Source organism: Mesoplodon bidens (genome assembly GCF_964165515.1).
Source record: "Mesoplodon bidens genome assembly, chromosome: 4".
NCBI classification, from domain to species: Eukaryota; Metazoa; Chordata; class Mammalia; order Artiodactyla; family Ziphiidae; genus Mesoplodon; species Mesoplodon bidens.
In genome coordinates, this window is record NC_138160.1 from 139,362,531 (window position 1) to 139,376,839 (window position 14,309).

The window sequence follows — 14,309 nt, forward strand, 5'->3', positions numbered from 1 at the left end:
TCGAGGGATGGCAGTCACGTGGGAATAGATAACTCTTCCCAGGGATCCCGTCCCCAGCCACCTGTAGGCATCTGCCCTGATGGCTCAATCCTGTTTCAGAAAGAGCTGTGTTTCGATGATGAGCTGGTGCTGCAGCAGCTGCGCTACACAGGCATGCTGGAGACCGTGCGGATCCGGAGGTCGGGCTACAGCGCCAAGTACACGTTCCAGGTAGGATGCTCTCGTGCACATGCATGGCTGCCTGGGACACTAGCCACCTCCAGAAAGAGCGCTTCTATGGAGCATCAGCCTGGCAGGTTACTTTCCATTAGGGTTTCTCCACGCTGGCTGGCACTGTTGGCATTTGTACCAGATCATTCTTTTCTCATGGTGAGGGACATAGTTCCTTGCAAGAGGTGTGTTAAACCAAGTGGGGAAGAGGGAACTGCACAAGCAGATCCCTGTGCAGCTCGGCCCTTTATTGAGCATCTTCTGTAATACACACTTTTATACCCAGCTGTTTTATTCTGTCAACCAGCAGCAAGGGGGCCCTGGTTCCTATTTTCCCAATATGGAAACTGAGGCCCAAGGAGGTGATGACTTCAGAGATGACTCCCTGGGCTTTCTAGAAACACAGAAGATCACCAGTAACCTCAAATTGGTGAAGACCAAATTAGAGCAGTTTCTCAACCACGTCACCATTGACACTTGGGGCTGGGTCATTCTCTGCGGTGAGGGCCGCCCTGTGCACCATTGGGTGTTGAGCAGCATCCCTGGCCTCCACCCGCAAGATGCCAGGAACACTACTCCCCTGAGTTCTGACAACCCAAGATGTCTCCATGTATCACTGAATGTCCCCAGGGGTCAACATGGCCCAGGTTGAGAACCCCTGGCTCATGCTGGGAGCTGGCAGCAGCGGTGTGGTGCTCGAGCAAGCACTGGGCCTGAAACCAGAGGTGGCAGCACCTGGTCCCCGTTCAGGCTTTACCCGTATGGCCTCGGGGACATGGCTTCATTGTGGCCTGCCTCCCTTTTTCATCCGCAGCATAGGAATATCGTCTTTCTGATCCTGCATAAATAGGAAAGGCAAATTACTGAAAAGGGAGAAAATGCTGCTGTGTCTCATTAATGGCTTGGCTCTTAAAAATTTGGCGTAATTGTTTACTTAAAAAGGGCATACCTTGGGACTTCCCTGGTGGTGCAGTGGTTAGGATGCCATGCTTCCACTGCAGGGGGCACGGGTTCTATCCCTGGTTGGGGAACTAAGATCCCGCATGCCGTGCAATGAGGCCAGAAAAGCGAGGGCAGTGTGGGGACATGCCTCCAGCTACGGTTCAGCCTTCTAATGAGCCAGACTGTGGGCCCCCCAAGAGCAGCTCCATCTCCTGGCTGCCCCCCAACAACGCCAGCACCCAGCAGGTCCTCAGTGGTCACTCACTGACTGACTGAAAGGTTGGTGCTCTATGTCTACGACAGTCTTTCTTAAGCTTTAGACTGTTTCAGAAAGTCCAAGATTTTAGCTTTGTCAGTACTGTTAACATCAAACCAAGTTTTGCCTTCGGAAACTCAGCTTGACCAGGGAATTGCTGGAGCCCCGTCTTCTTGTCGGGTGGCAGAAACACTCACGCAGATTTTCCTTTCTCGGCCAAAATCACCCAGGATTTCACGGAGCAGTTCCAGGTGCTGTTGCCCAAGAATGCCCAGCCCTGCAGAGAGGTTATCTCTGCCCTGCTGGAGAAGATGGACATAGACAAGAGGAGCTACCAAATCGGCAAGACCAAGGTCAGTGCTTGCACCCCTCAGGGTGGCTGCAAACTGTACCCCGCCTTCTGCTACACACAGGGTCCTCCCATGGCCCAAGCCACTCACTGAAAAATAAGGGGCTCTGCTGAGGAAGTGCGTTTCTCGGGGCTCAGCACGTTATTTCTTCCTGGAAAGCAGAGGGGCAGACCTAAGGTGTGGGGCTCAGGCATCAGACCATCACACCATAGCACAGGATGTTCAAGAACCAGTCAGTAACCTTTGTAATGTCTGGCAGCTCCCCAACAGGGCTCTACCAGATGTGACAAGTCTCCTCACAGTGCCCCAATGAGTTAATCATATAGAGTTACCACGTGGCCCAGCAATTCCGCCCCTAGGTATCAACCCAAAAGAACTGAAAATAGATGTGCAAACAAATCCTTGTACATGAATGTTCATAGTGGCACTAGTCACTTGCCAAAAGGTAGAAATAATTCATGTATCCATCAACAGATGATAGATAAACAAAACGTGGGCCATTCACTTAGGGGAGTATTATTCAGCCCTGATACATGCCTACGTGGATGAACCTTGAAAACATCATGCTGAGTGAAAGAAGTCAGACGCAAAAGGCCACGGATTGTGTGATCTCATTAATATGAAATGTCCAGAACATGTAAATCCATAGAGACAGAAAGCAGATTAGTGGTTGCCAGGGGCTGGGGGAGGGGGATTAGGAAATGACTGCTAATGGGCATGGAGTTTCCCTTTGGGGTGATGGAAATGTTTCAGAGCTAGATACAGGTGATGGCTGCACAATATTGTGAATGTACTAAATGCCACTGAATTGTTCACTTTAAATGGTTAATTTTATGTTCTGGGAATTCTATCTCAATATTTAAAAAAAAAAAAAAAAAACTCCCCTTGGTCAGGTCAGTCAGCACACCAGCTTGGTCTCACGCACTCCTGGGGTGGGCTGAGCAGACCTGCCGAGTACAGGGGTTCTGGAGGCCATGTTGACCCCTCCTGTGCCCACTCCCTGCTAGGTTTTCCTGAAGGAGACGGAGCGTCAGGCCCTGCAGCAGACACTGCACCGGGAGGTCGTGAGGAAGATCCTGCTCCTGCAGAGCTGGTTCCGGATGGTGCTGGAACGCAGGCACTTCCTACAGATGAGGCGGGCGGCCGTCACCATCCAGGTTCTGAGGGGGCCCATGGGGCCGGGGCCGGAGGTGGCCAGGGTCTCGCCCTCCCAGCCCCTGAATGCCCCCTCCACTCTCAGGCCTGCTGGCGGTCCTACCGCGTCCGCCGGGCACTGGAGAGGACGCAGGCAGCAGTGTACCTCCAGGCCACGTGGAGGGGCTACCGGCAGCGGGCAGCCTACCAACTCCAGAGACAGAGCATCATCCGCCTGCAGAGCCTCTGCCGGGGGCACCTGCAGCGCAGGAGGTGAGCAGAATGGGACCAAGCCCCCCGCCCCCCCCCCAGAACATCCCACTCACCCAAGGGCTGCCTGAGACACCGTCTGGCCAGTGGAGCTGTCTGGACACAGGGAAACTGAGGAGGGGCTGGCAGGCATCTAGCCATCTGGGCACACAGGACCCTAGAGGGACGCTCCAGGGCTGGTAGGTGGCACCTACTGGCAAAACCCCAGGTCACCATTGGCGGTACTCAGTCTCTGCCAGGGACCCCCACACCACCACTGCACCTGCCCACCCCAGGCAGGTTGGCAGAGCACCTGGATTCAGAGCTGGAGGGTTCGGGTCACCAGGACCAGCCATCAGGGGGCTGCCCTCACCCCCGCTCACACACAAAGCCTGGAAATCCACCAGGCCAGGGACCCCAAAGGAATTCAGAGGGTTCTGAACAGATCCCTCCCACAACAGACCTAATAAAGGTTCCCCTGAACCAGCCAGGCAGAGGTGGCCATGACAACAAGAGGCCGCTCCGTGTCTCCCTCTTCCCTGGTTGAGGAGGTTCTGCCTTTCCAGAAACATCTCTGAGGGCCAGGGTCTCACCACATGCCACCTGGCTCCCCACCCCTGCACCTGCAGGTAGAAAAGGGGTCCCCAGTGCCCTGGGTAAATTTGTTCCTGAAAGCACACCCTTCACTTTCCCCCCACCAGCTTCAGCCAGATGGTGGCAGAGAAGCAGAAGGCTGCAGAGAAGGAGAGGGAAGCCCAGCGAGCCGCCAAACAGGAAACCGCAGAGACCGAGCTGGGCTGGGCAGCTGGGCAGGAACCCTCGCAGGGCCCAGAACCATCCAAGGACGGAGAGCATTTGGAGCTGGAACCCGAGGTGTGGCCCAGTGACGGGTCCCCTGTGGAGAGCTCCCAACCGGAGAAGGCGCCCCCAGCCCAGAAAAATGCAGCCGAAAGTCACGAGAAAGTGCCCAGCAGCCGGGAGAAGCGCGAGTCACGCCGGCAGAGGGGGCTGGAGCACGTGAAGCTCCAGAACAAGCACATCCAGTCCTGTAAGGAAGAGCACGCCCTCAGAGAACCTTCCGGAAGGGCCGTCCCAGAGCCACAAGAGAGCCTCCCAGAAGACAGAAAGGAGAACAGAGAAGATGAAAGCCCTCGGGACGCAAGGATGGACACAGGGATGGCTCCTCCTGAAAAGCAGCCCGAGGAGCCCCCGCAGCCCGCACCGGGCAGCCCAGTCCCAGCTGAAGCCCAGGGCGGAAGCCCCAGGCCCGGCCACGTGGAACGACCCACCAGCCTGGCCCTGGACAGCAGGGTCGGCATGCCAGCCCCCGGTGCCACCCCGGAGACTCCCAAGGACAAGAGCAAGCCAGGGGTTGGCCCGAGGGCCCAGGACAGGCCCGAGAGCCCAGGAGGCTCCACCCAGATTCAGCGGTACAGGGACCCAGACGCCGAGCGGCTGGCCAGCGCCGTGGAGCTGTGGCGGGGCAAGAAGCTGATGACCGCTGGCCCCAGCACCGTGCTGAGCCAGTCCCTGGACCTCAGCGAGCGGCACCGGGCCGAGGGGGTCGCCCTCACACCCACAAAGTAAGCCCTGTACCCTCCTTTCTCCAAGGGCTGGGGTGGGCAGGCAGCGTCGGGGGATACATAGCCAAAGCCTGGAGCAGGACCGGGGCAGCACCATGCATTCCGGAAACGCGTGAGGCTCTGTGCCTGAGAGCTGACACCAGGTGGGTGGGAGCCCCAAGGAAGAAGGGCCCAGGGGGCGGGAAAAGGCTCGGGGAAGACGAGGCACCTTCCGGGGACCCTGAAGCCCCTGTCCAAATGAGCCCAGTTCACACAGAAAGCCTCCAGCCTTGTGGAAGGTGGCCCCTTGGGTTGAGGTCCCCCCCTCCCCAGCCTGCCTGGACCTCAGTTTCCTCATCAACAGTGGGAGTGATTACACGCACCCAGAGGCTGAAAGAGCAGCTCTCGACACACTTGGACCCCAGCTGGCTAAATATCGGTGACTCCAAATCACCAGCCCCTCGTCCCAGAGGGCTGCCTGTCCAAAGGAATAAAGAGATGGAGGAAGATGCAGCCCTTTTGCTAGGACAGGCTTTCTCGGCCTTGGCACAGTGGACCCCTGGGGCCATCTCGATCTCTGTGGTGGGGGCCGTCCTGGGCACCGTGGGGGGCAGAGCAACATCCCCGGTTTCCGCTCACCACATGCCAGTAGCACTACCCTCTCCCTCTCAGTCATGGCAACCCCAAATGTCTCCTACTCACCCTTGTCAGTAAATCCATATTTCTGTGATCTTGCAGGGAGAGGCGCATTTCATTATCCACGAGCGATGTCTCCAGGCTCCTCTCGTCCCCGTCCCAGACCAAGACTCAGGTAAAGCTTTAGGCGGCAGCTCTCACCCCTGAGGGTCCAAGCGCCACCAGAAGGGAACGGTGGATAGAATGCATGGCAGCACCGGGACCCACACCTTCCCTCCGGAGAGGGCGCCTGCCTTTGCTTACCCAGCCCCCCTCCCCTACAGCCTTCTGCAGAAACCATGGACGGGGAGCCCAGCACGAAGAAGCTGGCCATCCAGAAGAAGAAGTCGGGTGACGCATCCCTGGGGACAGATGCTGGGCTGTCCCCAGGCTCCGTCGATTCTAAGTAAGTGTGGGGTTTGGGGGGTGGGCTCAGGCCACCAGAGGACACCCAGGGTGTCCAGGTCCTCCAGTCCCGGAGCAGTCTGATCTCCTAAGCTGATCACACTTTTCTCACTTCTTTTTTTGGCCGCACGGCTTGAAGGATCTTAGTTCCCTGACCAGGATTGAACCTGGGCCCTGGCAGTGAAAGCACAGAGTCCTAACTACTGAACCACCAGGAAGTTCCCAAAAGCCGATTGCACTTATATGAAGCTCTTTTGGGGAGACATTCACTTAGCAGTTCCGTGAGGAGAAACCCATGCGGAGCTCGGGTTGTGGCCACATTGGGGTGAAATGATTCCCATTGAAACCTAGAGCCAGTGTGGGTCACCTCCTCTGAGGCCACAGACAGACAGTGTCCAATTGGCTGTTTATGGAATGAGAACCAGCTCCCAGCTTCTCCATTCCCACATCTGGGAACCCCTCCTTGGTCCTTAGATAGCAAAAACTGGGCCAAGGCTCTGTCCCCAGAAAGCCTCTGTCCCCAGAAAGCCTCTGCCACAGTGCTCTAGGTGGTTCACAGAGCAGAGAGGTTGGGCCCTGGGACAGGGGAGCTTTGACCCAAACTCAGGACGGGAGCCTGAGGATGGTGAGGAATGGGCTGCAGTGGGAGGAGAGAGCCCCCTACTTTCAGGAGACCCCACCACCAAAACAAAGTACCACAAACAGGGTGTCTTCAAACAATAGGAGTTTACTCTCTCATGGTTCTGGAGGCCAGAGTGTGAAATCAAGGTGTGGGCAGGGCCGTGTCTCCCTCCAAAGGATCTCGGGGAAGATCCTTCCTTGCCTCTTCCAGCTTCTGGGGGCTCCAGGCATTCCTTGGCTTGTGGCTGCAATACCCACCCTCCAATCTCAGCCTCTGTCTTCACATGACATGCGTCTCTCCCCTGTGTCTTCTCTTTTTCTGTCTCTTATAAAGACACTTGTCATCGGCTTTAGAGCGCATCTGGGTAATCCAGGATGACTCAGAATCTTGAGATCCTTCATTTAGTGTCTTAGTCTATTCGGGCTGCTGTAACAAAACACCACAGACTGACCTGGAGGCTGGAAGTGCAAGATGAAGGTGCCAGCAGATTTGGTATCTGATTCATAGACACCTTCTTCTTGCTGTGTCCTCACATGGCAGAAGTGGTGAGGGAGCTCTCTGGGGTCTCTTACAAGGGCACTAATCCCATTCATGATGGCTCCATCCTCGTGACCTAATCAGCTCCCAAAGGCCCCACCTCCCGATACCATCACACTGAGAGTTAGGCTTCAGCATACAGATACGGGGGGACACATATTCAGTCCATAGCATATTTAGTCACATCTGCAAAGACCATTTTCCCAGATAAGATCATGCTTATAGACCCCGAGGGTTAGGACATGGACATACCTTTTGGCTGGAGCCACCATTCACCCCATCACATGCCCAGTATCCATAGTACATGATTTGCTATTTATTCTTTGAGGTTTTTTTCCCCTAACCTTGTGCCTGTAAAAAAATCTTGGGGGAGGGGACAGGGGGTAATTTTTTTTTAATATGAAAATGGGGTCACGCTGTGACATCTGCTCAGCATCTCGCTCTTTTGCCCGACTCCCCTGTCAGTTCACACAGATCAACCGTATTTTTAGTGGCATCCCCTTCCAATGATAACCAAGAAAAGGGCTATTTCTCATTACAGAAAGTGGACCCTTGCTTTGGCCTCACATCTGCCTTTATTTCCTAAGGCTTAAGTGGAATCCCTTACTTTGTCCTACAGATCCACGTTTAAGAGACTTTTCCTGCATAAGAACAAGGATAAGAAATACAACCTGGAGGGCACAGAGGAGACAGAGAACACAGTACCCGGGCAAGTCGTACTGGAAGCCGCCGCCATGAAGAAGAATCTAGAAGGTTGGTCTCCCGCAGCCTCAGGGACGGACAGCAGAGCCACTGGGGCCCCTGAGGACCGTCCCCAGATGGGGCCTTGAGTCAGCTGTGGGCCAAGCTCCGGTTGCGGGGCTTTGGGACTGGTCCCCATCCCCGGAGGCGCTCTCTGGCCGCGGACCTCAGTGTGTGACAGCACGGGGCCCTGGTTCTCTGTACTTGTGACCGTGCCCCAGAGGCCAACCTGAGTCCTCCCCAGGAACCCACTGCCCTTACCAGCCTCTCCTGCCTCCCGCCCCCCTCCCCAGCCCCCTCCAGCCACCAGCACCACCACGCCACCGGCGAGAAGCATGCCAAGGAGCCAGGAGGCAAAGGGAAGAAGAACCGGAACCTCAAGATTGGCAAAATCACGGTGTCGGAGAAGTGGCGAGAGTCGGTGTTCCGTAAGATTACCAACGCCAACGAGCTCAAGTACCTGGATGAGTTCCTGCTCAACAAGGTGGGCCAGCCGGGGCCCCGGGCCTCCCCAGAGAGCCGTCTCCACCTGGCAGTTTTGCAAACCGTCACACCAAAGCCTTTATCAGGCGGGAATGGAGAGTCCAGGTCCATGGTTCCAACACACAGAAAGTTCTGGAACCCACACGCTTGTTCCTAAGTTTGGCATCAGCTGCTTTTCTGTAAAACCTGGCAGGGGTTCCCCAGAGATCGCTTGTAGCCTACATTCATCCTGCTTGGTGGGGATGCTTACATTTTGCTACAAAATGTGTGTCTTACTATGGGGGCCGCACAGAATGTGTGGAAGCGAGTCACACCTGAATCACCTGATCCTGGGACCCCCGCCCCTGCCGGAATCATCTAGAGCACACGTGCATGTGCACACATGGGTTGGGCACCCAGCAGAGGCATTCTGTCCTGCGGTTCCTGCCCAGGAAGTTTGAGATCCGCTGTTTAAAGGCACGTGGTTTGCTGTCTCAGAGCGCCCCTTGGGGGCGGTGGCCCACTTTCTCACACACGTGAGAAAAAGGAAGCACTAGCATATCCAGAATAATCTTCCAGGCAAGGCACCTGGCACACCCGAGTCCTGCCAGGCTGCTCCTAGGTCCTGCAAGCTTTCCTTGTCCTGCCGCTCAGCTGCAGCTGACCGCGAACAAATTATTTTATTTAGAACACACTTTTACAAAATGCATTCAGTTCCAGGCAATGATTGAGCACTTAGCGTGTGAGACAGAGGTGAAGAAATCACAGCCTACACTCAGGGTATTCATGGCCCCAGCTGCAGGCAATCCCACAGCAAACAGTGTGGCGTTTGAGAGCTTCAGAGGGAGACAGCGGGCTGGCAGGGACAGTTAAGAGGTGGAGGCATGGTGAAATGACCAGGCCATTTGAGGCAGCCCCCATCCTAGAGCACAGCCGGGCATTGAGCGCCGGGGTGGGGCGGCAGGAAGGGCCCCAGTTAAACCAGTGTTTCTCAACCAGGGGTGAGTCTGCCCCAGAGGACACATGGCAACATCAGCAGATGTTTTTGGTCCTCACAAGCTACCAGCATCTGGTGGGGGAGGCCAGGGGTGCTGCTCAACACCCACAGTGAGTGATCCCCGAGACATCAGGGTTGACGAGAGGGCCGGGATGTTTCCCTGCAAGCCCAGGGGAGCCAGGGAAGGACTTGGGACAGGGCAGAGCTATGGCTGCCCAGATGCCCGGCCTGAGGTAACGTGGGGTCAGCACATCTCTCCCTTCCTCTCCAGATAAATGACCTGCGTTCCCAGAAGACTCCCATCGAGAGCTTATTCATCGAAGCCACCGAGAAGTTCCGCAGCAACCTCAAGACCATGTATTCCGTCCCTGTACGTGGAGCCCCAGCCCCAGGGGGGCCCCCCCGCGGCAAACCCCACGCCCTCCCCCGGGCACCCCCGTCTGTCTGTCTCACAGAGGGTCACACCCTGCATTGCCACAGAACGGGAAGATCCATGTCGGCTACAAGGACCTGATGGAGAACTACCAGATCGTCGTGAGCAACCTGGCGGCCGAGCGCGGCGAGAAGGACACCAACCTGGTCCTCAATCTCTTCCAGTCGCTGCTGGACGAGTTCACCCGCGGGCACACCAAGAACGACTTCGAGCCTCCCAAGGTGGGTGCTACCGCTCCAGGCAAGGGAGGGTCCCGGCGCCAGAACGTCGCTGGGGTGGGGGTGTCCCCAGGGGACCCCACACAGAGCCGGCCTTTGTGCTCCCTCACAGCAGAGCAAAGCTCAGAAGAAGAAGCGGAAGCAGGAACGTGCTGTGAGTATGGGTGTTCTTGTGTGCACGCGCACGGGTGTGCGCATGTCTGTGTGTGCGCATGTGCACGCGGGCGGGCGTGTGTTTTCCTACCCAGCCTTGAGGGCCCCCGGTCCTGAGATGCCGCAGGCAGCATCCCCACTGTGCGGCCCCGTGGCGACCCCATTGGGGGTCCACCTTCCCACTCGGCCCCACTCCCCCACTGCTCAGGTCCAGCAGCACAACGGGCACGTGTTTGCCAGCTACCAGGTGAGCATCCCCCAGTCCTGTGAACAGTGCCTCTCCTACATCTGGCTCATGGACAAGGCCCTGCTCTGCAGCGGTGAGTGCCCCTCGCCCACCGATCGCCCACTGCGCCCCTGGCCACCCCCCCAGGCCCCCCGACTCCCCACTGTCACGCTGGGGCAGAGGCTGGTCCTCAACTGACCCCCAGGCCCGCCCTCCCAACTCCGCAGCCCCACCTCTGCACGCCTACCTGGGCAGGTCACCCTGGGCCCTATCTCCAGGTCTTTGTTCATGCTGTTCTCGCTGCCTGAAGTGCTGGCCCCGCCCCCATGTGCCAGGCGAGGCCAGTCAGTCCCCACAGGGACCCTGAGAGACAGGTGCAGCCCAGGGTGACCCAGCTGGCCCACAGTCAGGCAGCCAGGAGGTGGCCAAGGCCGGGTGGGAAGTCAGTCAGCCCCCAGGGGCCCAGGCTGGGTCAGGCAGGCCTCTAGCACTGCTGTTCTCCTGCCAGGACCAGTCAGGGTTGGCTTTCTTTTCGGGCCAGGGTAACCTCTCCCCTTGGCCCCTGTGTGAGGAGCAGCCCGCCACTCCGTGTCCATCGTAAATACCCAGGCAATTGTCACTGTCCTGAGACACAGGGACAGGCGGCCACGGGACCCATGGGTCCCCGATGCGCCGTCAGTGACCGCCATCTCCCTCTCCCCCACCATGACCTCCTAGTGTGCAAGATGACCTGCCACAAGAAGTGTGTGCACAAGATTCAGACCTACTGCTCTTACACAAGTGGGAAAAAGGTGAGCCTGCTGGGGCCAGGAACTTTCCAGAACACCTGGGGGAGGCCGTTCTGAGAGATGTGGAGGAGAGGGTGTGCTAGGTGCAAGGCCAAGGCTGGGTGTCAGGTGGGAGCACGGAGCTGGTGGGAGGGGCTGGTCCCGAAGCACAGCGCACCCCGGTCCTGTCAGAGCCCCCAGAGGGCCCCCCAAAGCTGGGGCCAGGCTTGTATGTGCACCCCAGGCCTTGGCCCTGCCCTTCCCTCCTCCAGGTGGAAGGAAACCCCTACCCTGCATGAGGGAGGCAGGGTCCTACAGGCTGGCACAAGCCAGGATCAGCTGGGCGGAGGGGACTGTGGCACTTCACACAGGGACCCCCTGCCAGCAGCCATCCGGGGACCTCCACAGCCCGGCACCTCTGGCAGCCGTGCAAGAGAGGACGAGGAGCAGGGGGCGACGACGGCCACAGAGGAAGCCGGGCTGGCGGGGGGGTGACAAGTAGGACAACCAGCCCAGGCCTGACCCTCACCCCCATCCCCATCATCACAGATCGAGCCAGGCACTGAGCCGGGCCACTTTGGCGTGTGCGTGGACAGCCTGACCAGCGACAAGGTCTCAGTGCCCATCGTGCTGGAGAAGCTTCTGGAACACGTGGAGATGCACGGCTTGTACACCGAGGGCCTCTACCGCAAGTCAGGTGCCGCCAACCGCACTAGGGAGCTCCGGCAGGCGTTGCAGACAGGTGGGTGCTGCGGACAGGTAGGTGTCAAGGGCAGGAGGGCACCGCGTGGGGCTCCAGGCTCAGCCCTCCTGCCTTCTCCGAGCTCACTGGCCACTGCGCCCTCCCCACAGACCCCACGGCAGTCAAGCTGGAGAACTTTCCCATCCACGCCATCACCGGGGTGCTCAAGCAGTGGCTGCGGGAGCTGCCCGAGCCCCTCATGACCTTTGCCCAGTACGGCGACTTCCTCCGCGCCGTCGGTGAGTCCCACCGTGGCAAGAGCCGGCAGGTGGTCGAGGTCGGGGGTCAGAGCCTCGAGCATGTGCTGTGGCCGGTCAGGGAGGATGGACCCCCGTGCCCTGAGCTGAGAAACCGGGCCCCAGACAGTGGGAGGCTCCCCGGTGCTCTGGGGCCTGTCGGGTGAGGGCCGCAGGGAGCTGACCCCCAGGGCCCTCCTAGAGCTGCCAGAGAAGCAGGAGCAGCTGGCCGCCATCTATGCCGTCCTGGAGCACCTGCCAGAAGCCAACCACAACTCCTTGGAGAGGCTCATCTTCCACCTGGTCAAGCAAGTGCCTGCCCTCCTATTGCCCCGCCTTCTGTGGGGTGGGGTCCCAGCAAGAGTCCCACCACGGCGTTCCCCGGGCTGGCGTTCTCTGGTGGCTCCACACCAGGATGTGAGTCCATACTGGGGGATCCAGAAGGGGGCCCCCGGCTTCTTCGTGGCGCCTCTCCACCCTGCAGGAGCAAGTGTTTCTCACATCCCGGCTGCGGTAGCACTTTCCCGGGATCTGGACTCTGGTCTTGGGGCTCCCTGTGGCCACCCCCTAACTGCCGCTTGCTGCACAGGGTGGCCCTGCTTGAGGATGTGAACCGAATGTCACCCAGCGCACTGGCCATCATCTTTGCGCCCTGCCTCCTGCGCTGCCCCGACAACTCGGACCCGCTGACCAGCATGAAGGATGTTCTCAAAATCACCACGTGAGTACCAGGACAGGCTGGCTGCCACCCCCTAACATGCGCTCAGGGCAGCCGAGCCAGGGATCCCACAACGAAAGAGGAGAGCCCTCTCCAGAATCCTGGGACTGGCCTGGCCTCGGTAGTGTGTAAATGTGCCTGCAGAGGAAAGTCTAGAAGAACATAGCCCGATCACAACGGCCCCGGGAGGTGTCCTGAGCACTGGGGTCCTGGGTAAACTTCGTTTGGTCTCTCCACCCTTCTTTTCTAATGAACACATGTGACTTTTGTACTAAAACCGAACTTCTAACAAAGTCTGCATGTGCGCTGGCTGCTGTGAGCGGCGAGCAGGGCTCTTCTGACAGACGAGGGACGAGAAGCAGCCTGGCCTCATGGTGGCATCGTAGGGCTCACACATGCCCAGACCCAGGTGGAGACCTGGCAGCATCTCCCCAAGCAGCAAGAGCATCACTTCTGAGTTCTCTTGAGGGTGAAAAACCAAAAAAGGGGAGAAATCCCTCGTCGTCTGTCCAGGGTGAGGGGCAGATGGTGAAGCCCCACATTCCCAGCCTCTGGGAGCAGTGAGAGCCTGCAGCAAACAAGCGGTTGTCTCAAGTTTCCTTCTTCCCCGCAAACGATCTTCGAAAGTTCTCAGAAAGTGCTTCAAAAAAAAAAAAAAAGTTCTCAGAAAGTGCCTGAAGGGAATTCCCTGGTGGTCCAGCAGTTAGGACTCCGTGCTCCCAATGCAGGGGGCCCAGGTTCGATCCCTGGTCAGGGAACTAGATCCCACATGCATGCCACAACTAAGATCCCACGTGCCGCAACTGAGACCCAACGCAGCCAAGTAAATAAATAAATATTTTTTTAAAAAACACACGAAAAAAAGGAAGCGCCTCAAAAGAACTCAGAAAGGGACTTCCCTGGTGGTCCAGTGGTTAAGACTCCACGCATCCACTGCAGGGGGCACGGGAAATTAAGGTCCCGCATGCCTCGCAGCACAGCCAAAATATAAAAATTAATTAAGAGGAAAAAAAAAAAAACTCAGAAGGAGGTCAGCAGACATCCATCACTAAAAGGACATTGTTTAGACTTCGAGTTGTAAAAATAAGAACCTGTCACCCAAGGCGGTTTCAGGAGGCAAAACATAGGAAGGCCTGAGGGCTACTCCTGACAGTGCACACCCCACACCCCGGGCCACACTCAAGAGATCAGTGAACAGCTGCTGGTTGGCAGAGTGGAGGAGAGTCCAGTGTGGCCCTGACACTACCTGGGCAGCGGTATGCTGTTGACGGATTTGCTTCCAGCATGTTCCTTGGGGTTTTTTTTTTCTTATGTTGTCACGACAATGGGAAATCTGAGTCATGACTGCCTCTCCATCTAGGCTGAGTCCGTCAGGTCCCACCACACCCTCCCTGCCTCGGTACTGACCACTGAGGCTGGCCCTGACCACTGAGCACATGTGCCTTGGGTCACAGCACAGTTTTAGAGCCCTTGGGGCCAGCTGCCTGCAGCCCCTGGGACAAATCACCCAACCTCCATGGTACTGTACTTCCTCCTTCAAATGAGGAGGCTTATTAAGACAAGGATTCAGGCTCAGAGAGGTGGGGTGAGCTACACAAGGTCACACAGTGAGTGAACTGGGGCCACGATGGGAGCCACAGCCATGTCCATGGCCCTGCCTGGTCTCTGGGTCTC

General features: G+C 57.7%; 1 protein-coding gene across 16 annotated transcripts in view; it reads left to right on the forward strand.

Moving 5' to 3' along the window:
• MYO9B (myosin IXB) overlaps positions 1–14,309 on the forward strand; it is an 88,889-nt gene that overhangs the window by 71,572 nt on the left and 3,008 nt on the right. For 14 of the 16 annotated variants that reach the window (XM_081231131.1, XM_081231141.1, XM_081231142.1 and 11 more), the window contains 18 exons: positions 100–210; positions 1,639–1,761; positions 2,766–2,915; positions 2,999–3,165; positions 3,843–4,724; positions 5,442–5,514; positions 5,663–5,784; positions 7,562–7,695; positions 7,977–8,167; positions 9,414–9,512; positions 9,623–9,796; positions 9,906–9,947; positions 10,155–10,266; positions 10,890–10,963; positions 11,489–11,681; positions 11,792–11,920; positions 12,120–12,225; positions 12,507–12,638. In XM_081231131.1, the coding sequence (XP_081087257.1) occupies positions 100–210; positions 1,639–1,761; positions 2,766–2,915; positions 2,999–3,165; positions 3,843–4,724; positions 5,442–5,514; positions 5,663–5,784; positions 7,562–7,695; positions 7,977–8,167; positions 9,414–9,512; positions 9,623–9,796; positions 9,906–9,947; positions 10,155–10,266; positions 10,890–10,963; positions 11,489–11,681; positions 11,792–11,920; positions 12,120–12,225; positions 12,507–12,638 (3,014 nt within the window). The remainder of the gene's footprint in view (positions 1–99; positions 211–1,638; positions 1,762–2,765; positions 2,916–2,998; positions 3,166–3,842; positions 4,725–5,441; positions 5,515–5,662; positions 5,785–7,561; positions 7,696–7,976; positions 8,168–9,413; positions 9,513–9,622; positions 9,797–9,905; positions 9,948–10,154; positions 10,267–10,889; positions 10,964–11,488; positions 11,682–11,791; positions 11,921–12,119; positions 12,226–12,506; positions 12,639–14,309) is intronic. The other 2 variants (XM_081231140.1, XM_081231137.1) reach the window with 1 other exon arrangement.